The sequence below is a fragment of the Tachypleus tridentatus genome, chromosome 11, assembly GCF_004210375.1.
Source record: "Tachypleus tridentatus isolate NWPU-2018 chromosome 11, ASM421037v1, whole genome shotgun sequence".
NCBI lineage: Eukaryota > Metazoa > Arthropoda > Merostomata > Xiphosura > Limulidae > Tachypleus > Tachypleus tridentatus.
In genome coordinates, this window is record NC_134835.1 from 94,299,425 (window position 1) to 94,322,977 (window position 23,553).

The window sequence follows — 23,553 nt, forward strand, 5'->3', positions numbered from 1 at the left end:
AATTACATTCTATCTTTTGACAGTTTGTAAAATGAATGTAATTATGCTATTTTGCTCAAAATGGTTGGGTTTAAATCTGAAAGTTGAAATGAGATTGCTCTGAACCTTATATTGGTCAGGATCTATGCTTTGTTTTGCCCTGCAATAAATTACACTATTAATTCACTTATCTGCACTTTTTTAGAGAAGTCTTTAGGTATATGTGATTTTCAATAATTTTTATTACAATTCAAACCAGAGGGTATCACTGGTTACACATTTTCAAGATTGAGACCAGATCTTGTTCAAAGCCAGTAATAACTTTTAAAGCTCACCAGAAAAAAAGAAAATAGCTGATTCCAATTTAAAATTATCTTGGATCAAGTTTGATTTGTAACTTAAAGAACTGCTTCCATAGAAAGTATATAATGATGTTTTTAACAGATTTAAAAAATGGAACTTTAGTTAATAATGTAAAATAAAATGTTAACAAACTTATTTCATATATATAAGTTGTTGAACTCCTTTTTATCTTAAAATATATTTAAGTTATAAATATTTAGATTTATTGTTCAATTTTAAGTTGGATTTGAGTAGAAAGTAAATATTGAGTGGCAAGGTTTGGACTCTATCAACTGTAGAACTTGTTTCATGATAGAAGCAATAAGAAAAAAAATCATTTAAACTAATTTATAAAGCTAGGTGTAATTGTACAGGGTTTCCAAATGTGTTCTGGTTTAAGTGTAAGTAAAACCAAAATTAAGAGTAACAAATATTTTTATTTCTTGCTTTTGAAGTTCACATGTCATACTCCATTGTGGTCTACAGAATGCATAATTCTTTTTGTGATGCATGGTATGCACACATTTTAATAATGTCATGACAGTACAAATTGCAATGTTAAGTATTCTTTGTGGTTTCATTTTAGAGGCTACTGACTGACTGAAAGACAAAATACTAGTATATTGTGGTGCAAGTGTTTAAAACAGGTGTCCCCTTCCAGATGGTCTTTGGCATTATTCCCCTTTCAGGGATATAATTAATACTGTCTCATCTTGAATTTTTAGTTTCAGTTTGTTAACCAACATTAAAAGAAACTGAAATTCTAAAATGAAAACTTTTAAAAATATTTTTAAACAGTCTTTTTTCAACATAATTTTGTATTTTTTACAACAGAAAAAATTCATAGATAAACTAAATCAAATTACATTAATTTCTTTAAGTTGAAACTAGATACTATTTAAGCATTATCCCCATAAGGGTGGTTTGAAGACCACTTGTAGAAATTACTCTTTTAACCATTGGTACTACTATACAGTAGTGTGTTGTCAGTCAGTTAGTAGACAATAAAATTACATTACGTAATGGATGTTTAATCAGTGAAAATGTGCAGGGTCATTTAAAGAACTATATCATGATTTGTCAGTGCTAAAGTGTCAAAACAAGATTGGCTTATTGTTATTGTGGACATCACAAAAGAACAGATATTTATTTGGATCAACACATAGGTGATAAGAATGAGTGCCATGAATCATGAGAAGAATTAAGCATTCTGTAGGCTTACAACAGTGCATGATTTTGATCAAGTTAAGATATATTTATGGGAAGTTGTGTCTTTTGCTACCTAGAAGGTATACACATCAGGTATAAATGTATTTGAATGAACAATTATGCACAATCAGGTTGTTTTGCAAAAACTTCATAATTTTTCAACCAATTTCTCTAAATACCATGCCAGTATAATCCTAAAAGTATCAAGCTTAAGTGGCTATGTTCACTTATAAATTAAAGATTGTAAAATTAAATCTGTTTTGACTGATTGTTCTGATACTTTCTGTTGACATGATATTTATGTATTGTACATCATTTGAAAGGTTTTGAGCTCTACTATCTGATGATATAGACAATTCAAAGATCCAATATGTGTGGCATGTGCTAGAAGTCATGGAAGAATGTGAAAAAATGCTGATTGTAAATATTGCCTGTTTTCTACAAAAAGATATGCATTTACTTTATATCTAATATTTTAAATAACACAATAAATATGTAGAGCAGGTTTTCAGAATTATTTTGGTAGTTATCTGATAAAAATTGGTTGAGAAATAACTTTTGAAAAGGATTTTCTAAATGTGGTGATTTTGGCAAAGCTATGCCTTTCCAATTCCTGACATTTTTCACATTGAAGGCCTAGACTGAAGGGGAGGGGAAAAGTAAAACCAAGGCACACCTTTAGTAATGAATGTGCCTTCTGTTCCAACACATCAATTTTGCAGCCTACTCCAAGCTTGTCAGGTATTGTTTGAATATCGTTATTGCAAAAGAATTTGCCCATAAATAATGTAGCATGTAAGGAGCTTTAATGATGAAAATAACAAAGTTATCAAGCCCTTTGAAAATTCTGTGCGTTTTACTTGTCCACCTTTGATTTTGAATATCATTTTTTCTTACCAAGGTGTCCGTATTTCCCAAATGGAATCTCTTTTTGTCTAACAGGATTTACATCAAGAAAGAGAATGTCAACAACCGGTATAACAGATGAAGAAAAACTGGTTGAGACACGGAAAAGGAAGCGTGAATGGGCTTACAAAAACAGGCTTAATATGACCCAAGATAAACGGCTTGAGATGAGGTCAAAAAATAAAGAGCAGCAGCAAAAATATAGGTCCAGTTTGTCTGCAGAAAAACTGTTACAAATAAGATCTAGAAACAGAGAACTGCAGCAAAAACATAGGTCAAGTTTGTCTGAAGAGCAACAGCAAAAAATAAGATCTAGGAACAGAATACAACAGCAACAGCGTAGGGCTAATATTTCTCAGGAGCAACGACAACAAATAAGGGTCCAGGATAGAGAACGTCATCGACACCAACGGACACAAATGAGACAACTACAGCTAACTGTTTATTCATTTGCTGATTAAGTGAAATTATATTGGAAGATTTTGACCCATTAGATTGTCACCATGTGAACTTCAAAAGCAAGAAATAAAAATATTTATTACCCTTAATTTTGGTTTTATTTACTCTTGAAACAGAACACTTTGGGAACCCTGTGCAAGTACATCTAGTTAGTAAATTGTTATAAATTGTGTGATTTGGTTAAGGGATATATGTGACAACTCTGTCAGTTTATAAAAAGTTAATTTATATATTACTTTATTAATCAGTGATGATGAGAAAACCCACTTGTAGTGAAAAATATATATGTAAAAATGGCTGGTTTAGGTTGAGAAAATTTTTATGTAGAGAAGCGAACAACATTTTGACCTTTGGTCATCGTCAGGTTCACAAAGAAAGAAAGAAGTAACTGACTGATAACTGTCAGTTATAAAGAGGTAACTGCTTTTTGTTTGAAGGGGGTTGTATAACCGAGGGTAGGAATGTAGAGGGCATGCTTAGATGTTTGATTATATTTATTAATATAGGTATAAAGGTGTTCCTTTATATTGGTTTAATTTGGGCTTGAATTGTTGTATAAGTAAGGCTTCTTTAATTTTGCATTTGTTGATGTTTGTTTCTTTATTTAGTATTTGGGTGTTTTCTGTAGTTATGTTGTGTTTATTTGATTTGCACTGTTCGAAAACATGTGAAGGTGACTTTTTGTGTTCTTTGAATTTGGTTTCCATTTTCTACTTGTTTCTCCAATATAGAAGTTGTGGCAGTTATCACACTCTATTTTATAAATAATATTGGTATCGTGTTTGTCAATGTAGTTTTCACATAGTATAGACCTTTAGTTTTGTGCCTGGTTTTTGAGTAAATTTGGTATTAACTGGAATGTCATATTTTGTTACTAGTTTTTTTTGGTTATTTTTCTGCTGATGTCAGGAACATATGGTATGCAGCAGTATGTGGTTTTGTGAGTTTTTAATTTGTGGGATATATTTATTTTTGTTAGTTGATTTTGCTTTTTGTCTAGGTGTGTGCATATAATGTTTTTTTGTGGAGGAAACTTATTGATGTTGATGAAGTATTGTTTTATCACGTCTAATTCGTCGTTAATTTTATCTGGTGAGCATATTTTTATGGCTGTGTTTATTTGGTTTCTTAGTATGTTGAGTTTATGTTTTGTTTTATGTGCCGAGTCTCAAGGAATGTATAGTTCAGTATGGGTGATTTTTCGGTGGATTTCTGTTTTAAATTGTGTTTTGGTTCTTGTAATTTTGAGGTTAAGAAATGATATTTGATTGCTTTCTTCCTGTTCACATGTGAAGTTAATGTTGGGATGTATAGAGTTAATGTGATTGAAAAAATTAAGTGTGTTTCAACTTGTGTCATAAAAATATTGGCTAGTACTGGTGGTACTGGGTTGCCCATGCTTAGGCCATTTGTTTGTTTATACTATAGGTCTCTACTATGGAGAAACTACACTGACAAACACCACACCAACATTATTTATAAAATACAATGTGATAACTGCCACAACTTCTATATTGGAAAAACAAGTAGAAAAATGGAAACCAGATTCAAAGAACATAAAAAAATACCTTCCCATGTTTGTTAACACTGCAAATCAAATAAACAACATAACTATAGAAAACACTCAGATACTAAATAAACAAACATAAAGAAACACAAATTTAAAGAAGCCTTACTTATATAACAACATTCCCAGTATGTTTGCTAAAAGATTAACATGTTACTAGCCTTGAAGTAACTTTCACATGGCTGAATCATTATATGATGATGTAATCATATAACAAAAACTATACCAATAGGAGAATGATGAGGCAAGTGAGAAATGTGCCTCAGAATGGGGAGGAAAGGTGGGAACATGTAAATAGATGAGCATTAATTGGAAATACATTTTCAAATGAGAAAGATGTCAACTTCTGAGATAATAACTCATCTGTTGACACAAATTAACTAGTACTGTAATTTTTAGTTTTAATTCTTTTTGCTTTTCACTGTTAGTTATCCTTACTTTAGGCTTACACAGATGAAGTTTCAGTATTTTGCTTTATCATTTATCTGACATTAGGTTCCTTCATGTATTGAGCATTAGTAGATATATTGGAATATTTTGTTCACATTGTGGCATAATTGGTTTTGATACTTGTGTTTTTCTTTTGTAACCAATGCTTATGGGGTTTATATCGGTTCTGTGTCCAAGAACTAGAGATCTGAGAACCTAATATGTTAAAGAATAAGGGTAGTGATTAGTAATGGTGGCATGACTTGGTCCTGTAGAAGAACTCTAGTTTTTAGAGCTAGCATAGCTGGTTCGAATCTGTGTAGTGCAACAAAATATGCTTAAGAATGTCAGATTCACAAATCTACTCTGAAGCTAACCAATTTGAAAATGTTATCTTAAGAACTGAAAGTATTGGCTCGTATTATATTTGTGAAGCAGAAGTTATATACACAGTTTAAAGTAGGATACAAGACTGTTATCTCTTAAAACTGATAAGTTTCTTGACTGGACATGTTTCATGTAGTAAGACTTCATACCAAATTTAGCACATGACATTAACCAGATTTAGCAAGTTTCCAGTTCTAGATTAGAGCTTTAAAAATTACGTAGTTATGAAATGTAAGCTACAGTAGCACAATGTATATACTAACATACCAAACTTATTCATTTGTAACTGGCTTGGTGAATTAGTCAGTCTCATTACTGCTATACATAGGTGTAGAAGTTATATTTCAGGAAATATGGCTTACTTTTTCTGACTCTGAATTTACATTATGGAGACCATGGTTATGCGTGATTTTGTGTTAGTGCGTGCTTCTATTTTATTTTTTCTGCCACTTATTCTTCAGTTGTTTCTGATCAAAGCAAGTTTCCTGTATAGCTCAGAATGAAAAACTAATATTAATGTTGTTAAAATAATGGTTTTGACTTGTGCAGTGTCAAAAAACAAAACTTAGAATTAAAATGCTTTGCTTATTTATTTGGGTAACTTTACTGTTATCAGTATTTTCAACTATGAGAGAGCAATTCATAGGAAATGGTCTTATTTATTGCCTTTCCAGTGGGACCTCTGGGGCCACTGTAAAGTTTTAATGGATTTATTGTTTGGCTTGTCTTCCTTTTCTACTTTAGTGCCATTGACCTACACTTGGTTTCAGATAGATAATAATGTATTTCTAGTAGAATCCTCACCTTGACTATAGTTTTGCAGTTACAAGTGATAAAAGCCTATTTGCTCTAGATATAGTGACTTTATTCTTTTCCTAGTTTCATTTCATCCTCTTGTAGTTGTGAGCTATGTTTCAAATTTCATTCAAGTTTTGCATTTGGAATATCTTTTGGTCTAATCTAATAATGCAATGATGGCTTCTTATATTAAGAAGCAGAGGTAATATAGTCCCAACAACTTTAATTTACTTTGCTGTTACTCTCCTATTCTGGACTGATTCTAAAAACTGTTAGTTGCCTGCTTGCCACATTCTTAGTGTGATTACCGAAGTTACTGAATGCACATCCAGACAAGGTTTTCCATACAGTAACACCTTCAAGCTTTCTGTTAACTGTATCATTGTAGGAGACACCACAACATATTACACTACAAATTTAGTCTGTAGTTGAATATGCCAGATGACAAAATTGGCATTACCTTTATGTGCATGTTTTTTTTTCTTTGTATCTTTTCTAGCAGTTTGTTCTTAAGGAACAGGACTCTAGGATTGAAATTATGACATATTTGTCCACTGTCTTCTCTGCCAGTTTCTTGTAAATCGTCTGACACATCTGTTGACACAAGTTATTTTCAATGTTTGTACCATTGTTGAGGAGACTTTTCTTCTCTCATTTCCCTTTTCACTGTGAAGATTCTAGAATGGTGTAATGCAAGAGGACTATTTTATAATATATTGCTAATTTTCTCTGAAGTGTGCTTGATTTTCCAATAAAATGTACCATTTGTAATGATTTTAGAAATATGAACTCTCTGGAGGACAGTTGTCTCACTTCCGAATATTCTTTCTATATATGTGTTTTTCGTGTGGTTATTTCATGCTTTTAAATTTTGTTGTTTGGTACCTCACCCATTTTCTTCAAGGCTTAACTTTTCAAACAGTTTTTTATGTCGCTAATATCTCATGATTTTGCAGAAGTAGAAGATGCTTCTTTTAACAGAACTAGCTGAATTTATACTCATATATCCATTTTATTTCCTTACAACATCTGCTTGATATTATTTTCACAATTCTTTTCTAGTTACATATATGAAAGATAATTTCCAATGTTTGGAATTTCTGTTACAAATGTGGTTGTAAAGTATATTTCATTATATTCTTTCAAGACTTAGTTTCACTCATGGTGCTTATCAAGTTCACTAATTACGAAGATATTTTGAGAATTGTTGTCAAGCATATAAGCTAATCTTGTTATTGTTTTATGTGAGATTTGTAAGACTGAGTCAACTGCCCTTCTACACATTTAGATTCATTAAATTGTAGTGTTCTTTTGCTTTCATGTTCAAAACTGGTATCTTAACAGTTTAGCCATTTTAGGAGCAGTACTCAGTGTTATTATGAAATAATTTTGTACTAACTTATAAATGTTAAATAGAGTAAGATAATTTTTGTACTAGCTACTATGCTATTTAATGATAAAACAGCTTTAAAAATAATGAGAGTGGAGAAGATGACATGTTTTTGTATCCTCATAGTTACCTTGCAAACATGCAGAGAAGCAGTATAAATTTACAAAAAATTATCTCTGCAACCCACTAAGAATGCAGAGCATTTCCCATGTTATTGTTGTTTTTTCATTAATATTGCTGAGTCAACTTTATGTTCACACTTATTTTCAAATACTTTAGGATAAAAAGTCTTGCTTGTTGCCTCATTTGAATGTGAATTTTATTTTAAACATTCATAATTAGCTAACATTTGAAGCACTAAAGAATACTGAATTAAAGCCTTGTTAACTTTTTAATGTAGTGTTTTAGTTACAAGTCTTCATTTAAGATTGTAGCATTATGTTGTTATCTTTAACATGTTTCATTTTATTATGCTATTATTAAATTACCTATATGTATTTATTTTGTTTGGTACAAAGTATTGAAATGGTTAATGTGACACAGACAACAGAATTTAACTAGTAGATTTTATTGACACCACATATATATTTTAAAGTTTTATCTAGCTATTTTATTAAGGAAAGAAATATAACTTTGTGTCAAAATATTACAATCACAGTTATTTACTGTTTTGATGTGACAAACTTGTAAAAACAAAAATAAATGAATGCTTGTATCATTGTATTAAAATTTACTAGGTAAAATATATTAGTTTTGGTTTATCATATAGTTTGCAATTTATATAATATATTTATTATTTTTCCATTGATTTATGTTTCTGTGATACCTTTATACACACATATATATAATCTTTGTACAATACATTACGTAAAAATCACAGAAGATATTATTTATGTAGTTTATTGTAAATTTACTATCAGTGGAATTTAGTTTCTGTAATTTTTTTATATACCAGTTACTCTTTTACTGCCATGTTTATAGATAACACTATGTAACACAAATTTTGTTATAAAAGTACAAATAATGGCTGTTATTCCCTGCTTTTGTGACCTGGATAATGAAATTTAAAATTAACCTATTTTCTATGTAAAAACAGGCAAATTTACACATTTTTGTTTAAATAAGTCTCAATAAAACAACATATGAATCAAGATTTACATATATTTATACTAAAGTTACACAAAAATGAACAAAAATGTTCACAAGTTCGTAGTTTTTCGAGATTTGCAACTGTAATATAAATCACTTTCACGTATCATCCCTGAAATATAGTCTCCCATCATGTTTTTGTTATATGCTCCTTGGTAGCAGCATTCAAAGTCCAGTATATCTTGGTGGAAGTGCTCACCTTACTCCACTGAGTATGCTTCCATGTTCTCCTTGAATTTACCAAGATGAGCATCAAGGATATGGACTTTCAGAGACAATTTGCTGTAGTTCTTCAAAGCCTCAACCAGTTTCACATAATTTTTGCCCTTCTGATTGCCAAAGAAGCCTCAAACCACTGCAACAAAGCTACCCCAAGCTTTTTCTTCCTTCTTACTTAGATTCTTGGGGAATTTTGTGCATTCCAAGATCTTTATTTGTAGTACGATGAAGACACCAGCTTTGACCATTGCCTCAGACAACTTAGGGAAGACATCTCGAAGGTACTTGAAGGCTGCAGACTCCTTATCAAGAGCTGTGACAAATTGTTTCAAATGACCCAATTTTATGTGCAATGGTGGGAACAACACCTTCTGGATGTCCACTAGTGGTTCACACTTGGCATTGTGCCTCCCCACAGAGAACTCGGTCTGTTGTGGCCAGTGCTTCCTGTTGTAGTGTGCTGTCCCAAAGGCAAAGATAACAGGGAAACTTGGTAAAGTTCCCTTGGAGACCCATCAGGAATGCCACCATTTTGAAGTCTCCAATAATCTCTCAGCCATACTCATCATACTTCAAGGCTTTTAGTAATGTCTTGACGCTGTTGTATTTTTCTTTGAGGTGTACTGAATGAGCCAGGGAAAGAGATGGATACTTATTTCTGTTATGGAGTAGCACAGCTTTGAGGCTTCTGGATGAGCTATAAGTGAAGAGGTGCCACTTGTTTGTGTGACAGACAATTCTAGTTGCCTTGCACAGACTGGATACATTGTGGCAGAAGCAAAGCCCATCTTGATGAGTGAAGAAGCTTGAAAAACGTTGATGACGCTTCCTCTGACTTGCGACTTGCACACTTTCATATAACAAATCTCTCTCCTTGAGCCTAGATGTCAAAAGCTTGATATTCGACTTTGTTAGACCAAGATCTCTGATCAAGTCATTGAGGTCTCTTTGGTTGGGATAGTATGGGTTTCTTTCACCAGCTGCACCTCTGAAATTGTAATCTGGATCTTCAATGTTTACCTCCTCTTCTACAACATTCTAGAAAGTTCTTGAAAACTCTTTATTAGCTACTCAGCACTGAATCTACCTGGAATGTTCTGGAAAATGGATAAATTTGAAAATTTCATTACCCAGGTCACAAAAGCAAAGTTTGAAGAGAAAAATAGGTCTTTTTTCCATTTACTTTAGACATAAGCAATTGGGAAATAATGCTTTCTGCCCAGGAACAAGAAAAAGTAAAAAAATTTTGTTACATAGTGTAATCAGCTCTCCCAGTATTAGGTTTGTTTTTAGGTACTGACAGAAACATGTATCTAAAATTATTATTTCACTTATTCCTTCTTGTATTGCCTGGCATGGCCAGGTGGTTAAGGCTCTTGACTCGTAATCGGGAGGGTCGCAGGTTTGAATCCCTGTCACACCAAACATGCTCACTCTTTCAGCCATGGGGGCATTATAATGTAATAGTCAGTCCCACTATTCATTGGTAAAAGAGTAGCCCAAGAGTTGGCAGCAGGTGGTGATAACTAGCTGCATTCCCTCTAGTCTTACACTGCTAAATTAGGGATGGCTAGTGTAGACAGACCTCATGTAGTTTTGTGTAAAATTCAAAAGAAACCAAACCAAACCTTCTTGTATCAAGGTGAAGTTTAGAAATAATTCCATGAAATCTTTCATATATGAATAAGTTCTCAGGTTGTAAATAAGTAAAATAATTTGTACATTTCAAAAATTTTTAAATTAAATGCTGTGCAACACCTATTACTTCTAAAAATTACTTACAAAATTATAAATTGTATCTTAATATCACACACTTCTAGGTTAAAACAAAGGATGAATAGTGTGTTCTATATATGTAGTCATGGCAGTGTTTTAGAGGGGGGGATATGGATAATCCCATGGCAGTGAAGGAGTTAAACAACTTTTAAAGTAAAGTCGTTTTTTATTAGTTTTTATCTGAAAATTAATAAATGCCTGTACTAGCCATTTTAGAAAGAATATTAATAATAATTATCTGTTGTTTCAAGTGATTTTTAACATTTTCAGTAACAGAGGCAGCTCAGAGAAGTGTTGTCATACCCAAGGTAAATTTTTCTTTTTTTCTTCTAATATCTGATTCAAGATTCTGAAGAAAAATGAAAATGGTTTGAGTGTGGTGCAGTGGTAAGTGTGCCAGACCATGCATCTGAGGTTTCATGGTTCACACCTTGTAACTGCTCAAAAAAATTCACACTTTAGGATGATAGGTGCTTATAACAGTGATGGTTAAATCCCACTATTTGTTTTGAGTTATCCTATGTGTTGGCAGTTGATGATGTTGACTTGCTGCATTCATTCTAATTTACCACTTCAAAATTATTGACAGCTAATGCAGATAGCCCTTGAGTAGCTTTGCTTTAAGTTGAAGTTTCACATAGAATAGAGGGGAAAATTGTATTGATTTTTGTATTACTATTTATCTGTACAAGTTTTGTAAATTTCACTTATTAAATAGGAAAGTAACTTTGTATTCCTATATTTATTTGGGATTTTGGTTTTCAGTAATGATTAAAATAATATGATACAAATTTAGTTTATATTTTACTAAAAATTATTTTATTTTACTTTCATAAATTAAGGCTTAATTAATTCTTTATTTGAAAATAATTTTACCACTACTTTTTAAAGTTATGTTTCATAAGCTTTGATATTGCCAACACAGCTTTTGGTCCAGTTTCTCAGTTTTATCTTTCCTTACTGAAAGAAACGTTTCCAAATTTATTTTTAGCTATAGAATTTTATGTGCTAATTATTTTTCTAAAGTACTCATCTACTGAAAACTTGTGTATAGCTCAATGACCTATTTTATTTGCATTGTTCTAGCAAGATGTTCGAAGTGGTCGGTTGGAAAAGCCACCCATGTTACACACGACTCTAATTCAAGGTTCCAGTAAAGCTATTTCTGCTCATTCCTTAATGGACATCAAACCCAGACCTTTAACCCAAGTTACACCTGAAAAAGTAAAAGAAAGTATTGATAAACTGAGTAAGTATCTGTTGAAAATCAGGTACATATCTTACAAGTTACAGATTAGTATGTAGTTGAAAATCAGTAGTTTGATTTTTACTATTTACCATGAAAAGTTGTTAATAAACACAGGAACTTGTATATAATGATAAATTGGATATCTAACCTCTTCACAGAGAGCATCTACATTCCCTATATGTCTGTTTAAGAGAATTGCATGCTATTAGACAAGAGCTAACTACCACTTATTTTTTATATTATTTTAAATTAACGTGTTTAATGCAAACTGTACTGATGTATGATGATGATATCGTGTGGTAATAGTCCTTCACGATTAGAAGAGTGATAAAATCTTCATGCTCAGTAACTTTCCTTAAGCACTTGTATTTTAGCATTACATTGAACAAACCTGTTAATTTATCTCCTGTATGTTCCCCTCGGGGGGGATTCCTGTACATTGGAGGGGACCTACAGGAGATGGTTCTGTTCTTTAAGTTTTTCTCCTCTGGGGTCAAAACACCCACCTGTGAAGGGGAGGAGAGTATTATGGTTATTAAGGGATCCAACCCTAACACACCACTTTGGCCTTAAATTCCTGTAGACGGGCAGCCTTGGGGTGGGCTGGTTTACTTTGGCTAGGGTTAACCAAGCACCAGTGTTGGATGTTCTCAACAGGTGTTGTGGACATTGTATCTGATGCTGGTATTTGGGTATAATGCTCACGAAACCCTGGCTTTGCTGCAGTGTCCTTGTTTGGCATTGTAGTGCATTCACTCCTAGGGCTCCATGGCGGGTGGAGTCAGTGGGCACCAAAATTCGTTTTTCATTATGGACCCTTTAAATAAAAACTTAAATAAAATTGTGAAAAACAGTCCATAGGTAAACAACCACTTTTTGAAAATTCTGCGCAGCAATCTACAACATCTGTACCTCATTTTCTTATACTACATTTTATTTCAGACAAACCATTAGGGTAGATGTCTCCCTTTTTCATTCAGAAGGGACTAGAGGGACTTACTACTTTGAATTCATCACAAGGAGTCATTGTTGAGAGGGATTTGGAGAACATCCCCAATTGAGAGATTCTTGCTGGTTTCTCCACCCAAGGAGTTTCTGCAGTGAAGCATATTTCTATTCACAAAGATAGAATTATGATGCTGACCAATGTCCTCATTTTAACATTTACATCAATGCGTCCACCCTCCACCGTCAAGGTACGCTATCTTAATTGCAAGGTATGATCATACATTCCAAACCCTCTCAGATGTTTCCAGTGTCAACAGTTCAGTCACTCGAAGACATCATGTTGTGGTTCCTTGACATGTGCTCATTGTGGTTGCAAGAACCACAATGCCTATGAGTGTGAAACAGACCCTCATTGCATCAATTGCAATAACTCTCACCCATCTGACTTTCATTCTTACCATAAATGTTTGGAAGAAAAAGAGGTGCAGTGTTTGAAGAAGATTCAAAACATTACTTACCCTGAGGCTCAAAAGTTGCTGTACACCACTTCATCTCGGACGTATGCTGCTGCACTTCATTCCACTACTACAGTGGGAGTGCAGATGGATCTCTCTGTGCTGCCAAAAGAATCGTTTTCAAACCACATGAAAAGTTTTTTGACCTCCATGGTAAAAAAAAGTTGATGAATCAAAGTCAACACCCATCTTTGTCTGTTACATTTATTCCAGGAAACCCCAAGATCCACTTCCTTTGGTTCTGGGTATTGGCATTTGCTTGGATACATCTTCTTTTCACTCCCCAAGATACAAAACAATGATTTGTTCACATCCTCAGTCAATGGTATCCTCTTCCAACAACAAAGACCTGCCCAATCAACCCAAGACAGGATCCATGGAGGTCAACAGACCTCCCTCGAATAAAGACAATAAAGAAATAAGACATGGTCACGAACAGAAGGGCTCTTTACCCAATTCCCCTCCACATAAATAAAAATGGCCATCTTGATGCAATGGCACTATTGAGGTTTATGTTCTAATCTGGATGACATCAAATCACTTATTGCTTCCTACTATCCTGTAGGGCTTTTCTTAGAAGAAACATTTTTTGAAACCTGCTGATAGTCATCTTTTGGCAGTTTTCTTTGTACAGAAATGAAAGGCTTTGTAATGGACAAGTGCATGGAGGGGTGGCACACAGTTGGTTTATCAGCATGTGCCCACCCTGTCTTTGCCACTTTACACACCCTTGGAGGACGTGGCCATCCGTGTTTTCTTGGGTCTTACCATCACTGTTTGTTATCTCTACCTGTTGCTTGGAGAGACCTATGATCCATTAGCCCTTGATGCTCTCATTGAACAGTTGCTAACTCTCTTTTAAATCCTGGGGGACTTTAACGAACATCATCCCCTCTGGGGAAGTGCTGATATTGATGGGAGGGGTCGCTTCGTAGAGCGTATGCTCTCTGATCACAACCTTTATATTTTTAGTACTGGTTCTTCTACTTATTTTCATGCACCTAGTCAGTCCTTTACTGCTATTGATCTATCAGTTTGCTCCCATTTTTTCATGGAGAGTTGACAGTAATCCACAAGGCAGTGATCATATTCCTATAATTTTGAGAGAGACTGGTCATAGTTGATGCTACCCAAACCTGCAGTCATCCCAGTGGAAACGGGATCACACAAAGTGGCCCTCTTTCACTGCTTTCGCAGAACTTGATCCTGAAATTGTCTGTAAGCCATCAATAAACGACTATGTGGCAGTAGTAACTGACTGTATTATACAGGCAGCTGCTCAATGTATTCTTAAAACCTCAACGTGTTTTCTAAGATATCCTCATCCATGGTGGAATCCTGCATGTTACATGGCATGGAAAGCTAAAAAAACAGGCCTGGGATACTTTCCGTAGGTATCCTACACTTTCGCACCACATTGTTTTCCAACAGGCCCATGCACATGCTTGGTGAGTAAGATGTCAAAGCCAGAAGGACTCTTGGATTAAGTTCACAACCAGCATATCTTCTACCACTAGTACCAAAGTCATATGGGACAAGATTCGAAAGGCCAGTGGGCAACATAATTCTTTCCCCCTCTCGATCTTACTCTCTGATGGCCATGAAGTAGCTGATACCCGGAGCATCACCGATACTCTTAAGTGAAAGCTTTTGCCGGGTATCTAGCACTTTTGCTTCTTCCTCCATCTTCTTAGCCATCAAGACTTGGGCAGAGTGATCACATCTTTCCTCTTGAGCTGATTGTCTCTGTGACTGTAATTGTCCCTTTACACTGGTGGAACTCAAACTGGCCCTTCATCAGTCTGTCCTGATGATGTACACTATGAAATGCTGTGCCATCGATCTCCTGCTTCTCTTGCTGTTCTTCTAATTGTTTTTAACCGGATCTGTCAAGAGAATGTTATTCCTTATGTCTGGTGCTTTGGTCCTCCCTTTCTCTAAGCCTTGGAAGGATACCAAGATTCTTTCAAACTACCATCCAATTACTTTGACGTGCTGTCTCTGTAAGACCTCAGAGAGTATGGTTAATGCTTGTCTTGTTTGGTTCCTCGAATCAAACAACCTACTATAGCCCATCTAGTGTGGGTTCCAATGACAGCACTCCACCGTGGACCACCTGATTCGACTTGAAACGTCAGTCAGTTAAGCCTTTCTCAAACGACAACATCTTGTATCAATATTCTTTGACATTGAGAAGCCTTATGATACAACATGGAGGTATGACAATTTGCAAGATCTCCATATATATGGGGTACTTGGCCTTTTCCCCTTTTTTATTAAAATGTTTTACTGAACAGGTAATTTCAAGTTTGTGTGGGTTAGACACTTTCTTGTTCGTTTCTACAGAAACTTGGAGTTTGTCAGGGCTGTGTTTCCAGTGTCACAATTTTCAGTGTAAAGATTAATGCCATCACTTTTGCAAATGGGCTTTGTGTCAGTGACTTTCACATCTCATGTCAGTAATCAAATATGAGGTATATTGAGCGGTAGCTACAGACTGCCCTCATTCATTTACTGAAGTGGATCACAGCAAACGGCTTTAAATTCTCTCTCTCTAGAACCATTTGCATGCACTTTTGCCACAAACGGGGTATTCACTCTGATCCTGAACTCCGTATCAGTGAAGTTGTGCTGCCTGTGGTCCATAGACAACGTACTTGGGGCTTATCTTTGACCATAAGCTGACCTTTATACCATACATCAAGCAGCTATGGGTCAAATGTACAAGAGCACTGAACATCCTCTGTGTCCTATCTTCTACAACTTGGGAAGTGGATTGATGTTCTATGCTAAAGAGATAGCATATCTTTATCGTGCTCTTATTTGATTGAAATTAGACTATGGATCACTGGTCTACGGCTCTGCCAGCACCTTGGCCTTTATCAAGGACTTTTGGCTCTTCACTGGGGCTCTCTGCACTTCCCTAGTTCAAAGCTTATACACAGAGTCTCATGAACCTTCTTTGCACCTCTGCCATTTGCAACTGTCTTTACTGTGTACTTCAGAACTTTGTTCCTTATCAAAGCATTCCACCTGGGGTTGTGTTTTCCTTCCTGTGTGAGCCATACTTTTTCAGAACAGACAAGATGCCATTGCTCCTTTTGGCCTTTGTATCCAGGCACAGTTGGATGAATTGGGTTTGTCCTTGGATAACATTGCTGTATTCACTGGTCAGCCCATCCCACCATGGCTTATTACATTCCTCAAATGTGACCTATCTTTAAATCATCTGAGAAAAGCAGACACTCCTGAGTGGAAATACTGTCTTTTATTTGCTGAACATCTTTCGAACAACTTTTCCATTCCTATTCAAACAGATGGTTCAAAATCAGGTGACTGTGTGGGCTCTGCCATGGTTTATTGTTGTTAGGTGGTTGTGCACAGTATCCCATCTACAACTTCTGTGTTCACTACTGAACCACATGCCATTTCTCTTGCCCTGCATCACATAGAAACTAAGTGGTACTCTCTACTGGTCCTGGAATCACTTCACATTAGTTCACACCTTACTCTCACTGATATTCAAAACTGCCTGGCATGTTGTTATTCGCAGTAACAAACTTGCCAACACTGCAGCTAAATCTGTCTGCTCTGGCACTATTGCTGGTATGCCTGTTCCATACATGGATTGTGGTCTTTTATTCAAGGCTCGACTCCATGCCAGTTGGCAGTCAACTAAGAGTGAGCAACGTGAAAACAAGCTTTTCCAAATAACACTTTCTTTTGGACTTTGGCCATTTTGCTTCCGTAAGGATCAGAAATAGGAAGTTGTCCTAACTAGACTACGCATTGATCACAGTTTTTAACTCATGGTTTTCTCTTATCTGGGACTGATGCACTAATGTGTTGTCTGTGTGATACTCAGGTCACAATAAGCCACATTTTACTGTCTTTGCTGTTGTTATGACTCTCAACAACAGCACCATTTTAAACATGTTCTCTCCCAAGGTTTATCTGTAATGTTAAACAGTGTTATTGGCAATGGTGACACTGTCCACCTTAGAAATGTTTTTCGTTTGTAAAGGCCATTAATCTTTTTAATGCTATTTAAGTTTTTTAATTTATAAATTAGACCTTTTTTTAATGTGTTTCCCTTTTAAGAATCAATGTACATCTCATTCGATATGAAATTGGAAAATGGCTGTAATGCCAAATAACTCAAAACCAGGACTGGAGAGGCCAACATCAGGTGACTAGCACTGCTGTTTGAACTATCCGTTAGTCATCCTGATGAATTATAATTAAAATTTTGCTACAAGTCTTTTAAAACTTTTATTACTTTACTTTCTGAAAATAGCCATAACATCAAATAACTCGAAACCAGGACCGAGAAAGCCAGCTTCAGGTGACTGATAGTGATTTTTGTACTTATCTGTTAGTTTTTCTGGCGAGTTATGGTAATTACAGTTGTGCTACAGAAAGTCCTTTACAATTTGTATTACTGTAGATTTTCTCTTACTGCTGTACACTAGATGTAAAAATTGGATTTAATGCTATTTATATTCTTAATTGAAAAATTAAGCTTTGTTTTGTTTTACCTTAATTTCCTTTTATGAATTTTAATAATTTTACTGTAATTTTAACTTTTTACCAGATGGTTGGCACAGATAGCCTAGTTGCTTTGCGCATTAAAATGCCAAACCAACAAAACGACCTGTACGAGGTCTGTTCAAAAAATACGCGGACTGTTTGAATTGCGCGGCTCCAGTTGGTTCCAGGGGAATCAGCTTGGTGTCGCTAGGTTCACACAGATCAGCTAATTACGACGCCATTTCCCGATTGCAGATATCTTCATTTGTGTATTAGCTACGCGGTTTTAAGTGAAGTGCGATTTTTTTTCGTTTGGCGGATTTCAGAATGAATGACCTGAAGGAGCAACGACTTGCTGTGAAATTTTGTGTTAAACTTGGAAAATCTGTGACTGAAACTTTTGGTATGCTTAACACGGCCTACGGTGATGTTGCTATGAAGCGTACGGCATGTTTCAAGTGGCATGAACGTTTTAAGGATGGTTGACAGTCCATTGAAGGTAATGAGCGTCCTGGACGTCCTTCCACGTCAACTGACGACCCACACGTCAACAAAATCAACACCCTGGTGCGGGCAAATTGACGTCTAACTGTCAGGGAGCTTGCTGAAGAGTGTTGTAAATAAGTTGGATCTTGTTACGTGATTTTGGCCGAAAAATTGAAGATTCACTGCTTGATGCGAAATTCAGCCCTAAGAACTCGTGAGTTTTTGGCCAAATACTCGATCACTGTTCTTCCCCACCACCCCCCTACTCACCTGACCTTGCTTCTTGCGATTTTTTCTTGTTCCCCAAACTCAAAAGACCCTTGAAAGGAAGAAGATTTGAGACGATTCCCGAGATTAAGGCAAATGCGACAAAGGAGCTGGAGGACATTACAAAAGAAGCGTACCAGGACTGTTTCAACAAGTGGAAACACCGTTGGGATAAGTGTGTGCGTCGTGGAGGAGAGTACTTTGAAGGGGTCCCAGACCTGTAACTTCTAAATAAAGTACATTTTGTTTTATGACGTCAGTTCGAGTATTTTTTGAACAGACCTCGTACTTTGTATTTTCTTTATAAACATCCATGGCAGAAAGACAGAAGAGTGACATTGTATGTTTTTGAAGTTGTCTACAGATGGCGATACACACTGTGTACAAATAATTCAGATGCTATCATGGAACGAACGTTGTCGTGTCTTTATACTGTGCAGAGACAACACAAATAACCTGTGAAATTGTCTTTATATCATTAAATCAATAATGCTAAATAGGCAGATGTCAGAAATCAAATTTTATTATTGTATTTAATTTCAAACTAATACTTGAAATTCTTTGGTATTTCGTTTTTCACCTGATATTAGGGTTCATGCTGATTTGATTATTTTCATGAACAAGTTTGTACTTGTAAGTACATGCTTTATCCTTCATGCCTTTTTAATTTTTTTTTGTTCTGGCTTACAGGCATTCTTATTTTGCTTTTATAAATTCTCAGTCTTTGGAATTTTGTTTGCTTGTTTGGGAAGCAGACTTCTTGTCTTCTGTTTTGCTCTCTAGTACTCAACTTTAAAAGCTTTGACTTTTTGCAATGCCATCCTATGTTACCCCATCTTCCCACACCTTTATATCTGAAGAGCTTCATTCTGCTCCAGAGGAGTTTTCTGGAGAGGTTTGTTTCCTTCTCTTTACCACATTAGCCTGTAGAACTTCTGCTCTGTTCTCTTTTTACTTTGCTTTTCTACTGTTGGGACTTGTTGGGTCATGATGTGCTCCTTATGCTATGCAAGTCTTATTTGCATGATCTTCATTGGGTTTCCTTTCTTTGCCATGACATCTTCAGTGGTGTTCTTGGTTCATTGGAGATCATTCCAGCACACAATAAGTGAAAAGATGAATTATTGGGATGAACTGCCTTTCTTGGCCAGATTACGTTTTGTGCACTTATTGGTCTCCCACTCCCATATTTTTTGTTGGGTCTGCAAGATTTAGACTCCTCCTGGTTGCCATTCTGACAGATGTCTTTCATATTTCTCTCAACTCCAAGTTTCCTCTCTTCTGGTTTCTTATCCTTCAGCTCTGGCTGTCAATGCTGTCAGATAGGATTGGTCTTATTTCTTCCTGTATGACTATTCTCTTGTTTGACTTCTTTCTTATGTCCTTGCTCTGATACGTGACACTTCTGGTGGCACTTCTATGACCAGTTCAGTTTTGGTTTCCTCTGCTTCTTCATTTGACATTCAGACTCTCTACCCTCAGTTGCTTCATCCTCACATGTCCAAAGGTTTGTTTTTTTTATTCAGAGGTACCATTGTTATCTCTTCATAAGTTGGATTTGTTTGTTTTATCACCCCTTGGGCCAGACTCTGATCACACAGCTTTTTACTTATCCCATTCCTGTTGATTTTCTAATTTGTCTGTTATTGTAAGTGGTGGGATGTTTATTTTGGTCCATCCATTACTCTCTTCCTCCCAGCTGTCTCACTGTGAGCAACCTCTCTTCTATCTCAGTTTTACTCCTCTACCCAGATTGGTCTTTCTTCTTAGACTTTGACTATTTGGGAAGGTGACCCTTTGGCTTTTCTTCTACCTCTCACCTTTATGATCATTCAGCCCTGGAGTGGCTCTTGTGTCTGGTTCAAGATGTTTGGTGTTGCTTACCACCCACTTTTCATTTTTGGGGTCTCCCCAAACATTTGTTTCTACCTTGAGACTCCTCCCTTACCTTACTGGATGGATCCATCAGTTTCTCTAATTGGCATATTCTTCCCTAGATCTTGATGCTCACAGGCTATTTTGCATTTTATATCAGCTTTGTCACGTATCATGCTCTTTGGCATCTAATTTTTACTGGTCTTTGTGTAAGATCCACTAGGTAGGGATGTGGAAACTTCCCACATGTTTATTACTCATTATCTTCATCATCTAGCTGTTTCATCACCTGCAAGGTTTAGACTCCTCCTGGTTGCCATTCTGACAGTTGTCCCACTGTTTTTGAGATGGATAAGTATGTATTTTTTCTCTTTCTGTCTGACAGAATCCTATCGTGTGGTTGATGCTGCTTTTCAGTGTATGCTTATATCCCAAAATCCACAGCAGGTCAAGAGCAATGAAAAGCACTCATACTATCCACTTGTCTTCTGTCAGTATTTGGTGTTCTCCAAGACCACTAGAGGTATGCTCATGTTGAATATTGTAATTACACAATTGCCTAATGTAGACAGTTCAATTCCAGTGACTGTCATGGAACAACTTAACATAATGGAAATGACTTCCAACTTCTTTGATTTGTGCTTGCAGGATTTTAAATATAGTTTTGCAATTATCCATTGCACTTTCTTCAGTAAGACTTTTTCAGCAGGTGGACCAATGGGGATCTGGGAACTTTGTGCCACCCCAGTGCAAATCCCTACTCTCTACAGGTGGAGTACAGGAGAGCTTTGCAAATTGGGTGGTGGACCTTGAAGAATTCCTTAGTAATTGGACTTAGCATAGTAAAGTGAGAAGTAAAGTAGTGGTGACTCTGTATGGTATGAGAAATCCCCCAAACAGTGTTTGTGTCCTCTTACAGTCAACATTTGTCCAGTGGAGTGGAGGTGTGTATACACTGTGTCAGATTTTATGTATGTATAGACCAGATTCTTTACAGCAAGTGTCTGACTTGTTGGGAATAAATTTCAACAATAAACAAACAGTGTATAGTCCACTTGTTTTAAAAGAATATATTAAAACAAGCCAGTGTATTTACAAACCTTCATTACACTGTTGGTTATCACAGTTGTATTCAGAACTTTAAATAATTTTTTGTTTGGCAAAGCCCATGCAGGCTGGTTCAGTTACTAACTTGAAGTAATTTTGAATGCATACTGATAGCCTGACCAAGGCCTAGAATGTTCCACACATTACAAGGTATCATGGTGCAAAAATACTCAATTAAAACAACAAAAACAACTTAGAAGGTTCTAGTAACAAGATGTAATAATACAACAATTGAACTGTACAACATATAATTTGAAAACAACTACTAAACAAATCTGCAGAGAACTGTTGCTTCTAAAAATAAGTATAACACTTGAACTATATAAACTATCTACATTATAACACTTGTACTTAGTGGAAACAGCCATGTACACCTGACAGTGTATGGTCTGATTATATTCTAACAACAATATATATATTTGCTTGCCAACTGCTTGTATACCATTGCTTAGCTGATCCTATTCAAACTGTCCTTTCCTGTGAAACGTGGAGCTATTTTGTCTATACCTTTTTCTCATTGTGGGTATAAGGTATACCCTTGCTAAGATGACATGTAACCTCTCTTGAGCATGCTCCTTTGGAGCCCTTCTCATTGTGTTACACTCCATGGATTTTCTGAAGAGAACTTGTATAGTTTAAATTCTGGAGCAACCTCTTAAGCTGTTCAGTGTGAGGTTCTAGCTGTTCAGTGTTTGGATGTGAGGTATTGTCTCAGAAGTTAACATTTGTATAATCTGAAAACAATACCAATAGATATTCACCTCCACATAAATTCCCACCCACCTGCCCTACTTAATATACATAGAGGTTGTGTTGTCCTATTGGTAAAGAGCTATTTTTTGCATGATGATTATTAAACACGTGAATTTAAGCATATTTTAAGTCTCTTTGTCAGAGGTGTGTGGAATACAGCTGTTATCTGTTTGGAGGGCAATATCTATTGGAAATAAATTTCCAAATTAGGAAAGTTTTAAGTTCTAAAATCTTATGAGTGAAAACATAGGATAATGTGTTATGTAATATATCTACAGTCACCAGTCAGGGCTTAGATTTAGTTTGAAAACAGTATATAAGTTAAAAACTTTAATATTTTTTTATACATAGCATTTAAAGAGATGCTTTTTCTTTGTATCTTTTTTAATCTTTCCATAATTTCATTTTATAGAAAAAAAACTGGCAGAAAAAGAGTGTTTCCAAGAGCCAGTGTTTTGGTTGGTTAATCTGAAAATGCTACCTGATAATCCTTTATGTTTAGCTTGTACAAAAAGCTCTTTAGACCTTGTTCCTGATTTAGGAAGTATAGATGGATATATCTGGAAATGTGGCAATCAGAGGTGATTATAGTATATGATTGATTAATGTCATAAAAAAATAAATCCATTGGAATTAGTGTTATTCATTAGTATTGTTTTTGATTATTCTAATAGTCAATTAATTGAAGTTATGATTGAATTGGCTGTCACAAGTAATTGAAATCAGGATTTCTGATTATTTTTTATTCTCTTAACAATTCAATTATACAAAATATTTTCATTACATTTGTTTGTTAAATGCAAAACTATATTGTGGGGAAATGCCTCATTATTTGATGATTTTGAGTTGGATTTGTATTGCTATTAAATTTGCTCTGTCTTTTTTGTTATAGTAAAGCTACTATGACTGTCAGCCATTGTCATTAATTTTGAGGTGTCTGACTAGAGGGAAAGCAACTGGCTGTCAGTACCCGCTGTTTTTTTTTTCTAGCAAAATGTGTTACATAAAGTGTAAATTTACTGTTTTTTTGTTTTTTTTTACATTGTGTTATGTATTGGCTTGATGGAAGAAAGTAGACGGTTGTTGTTAATGGAGTTCAGTGAAACTGGATTAATGTTGCAAGAGATGTACCTCAGGGCTCAGTCATAGGACCATTGCTCGTTTTGATTTACTTGAATGATGTAGATGAAGGAATTGTCAACAAATTACTTAA

At 35.3% G+C, this 23,553-nt stretch overlaps 1 protein-coding gene across 7 annotated transcripts in view; it reads left to right on the top strand.

The window, feature by feature from the left end:
• The window catches only part of LOC143232805 (uncharacterized), a 90,912-nt gene that overhangs the window by 17,411 nt on the left and 49,948 nt on the right, over positions 1–23,553 (top strand). For 6 of the 7 annotated variants that reach the window (XM_076468706.1, XM_076468705.1, XM_076468701.1 and 3 more), the window contains 3 exons: positions 10,881–10,918; positions 11,697–11,859; positions 22,753–22,921. In XM_076468706.1, the coding sequence (XP_076324821.1) occupies positions 10,881–10,918; positions 11,697–11,859; positions 22,753–22,921 (370 nt within the window). The remainder of the gene's footprint in view (positions 1–10,880; positions 10,919–11,696; positions 11,860–22,752; positions 22,922–23,553) is intronic. The other variant, XM_076468703.1, reaches the window with a different exon arrangement.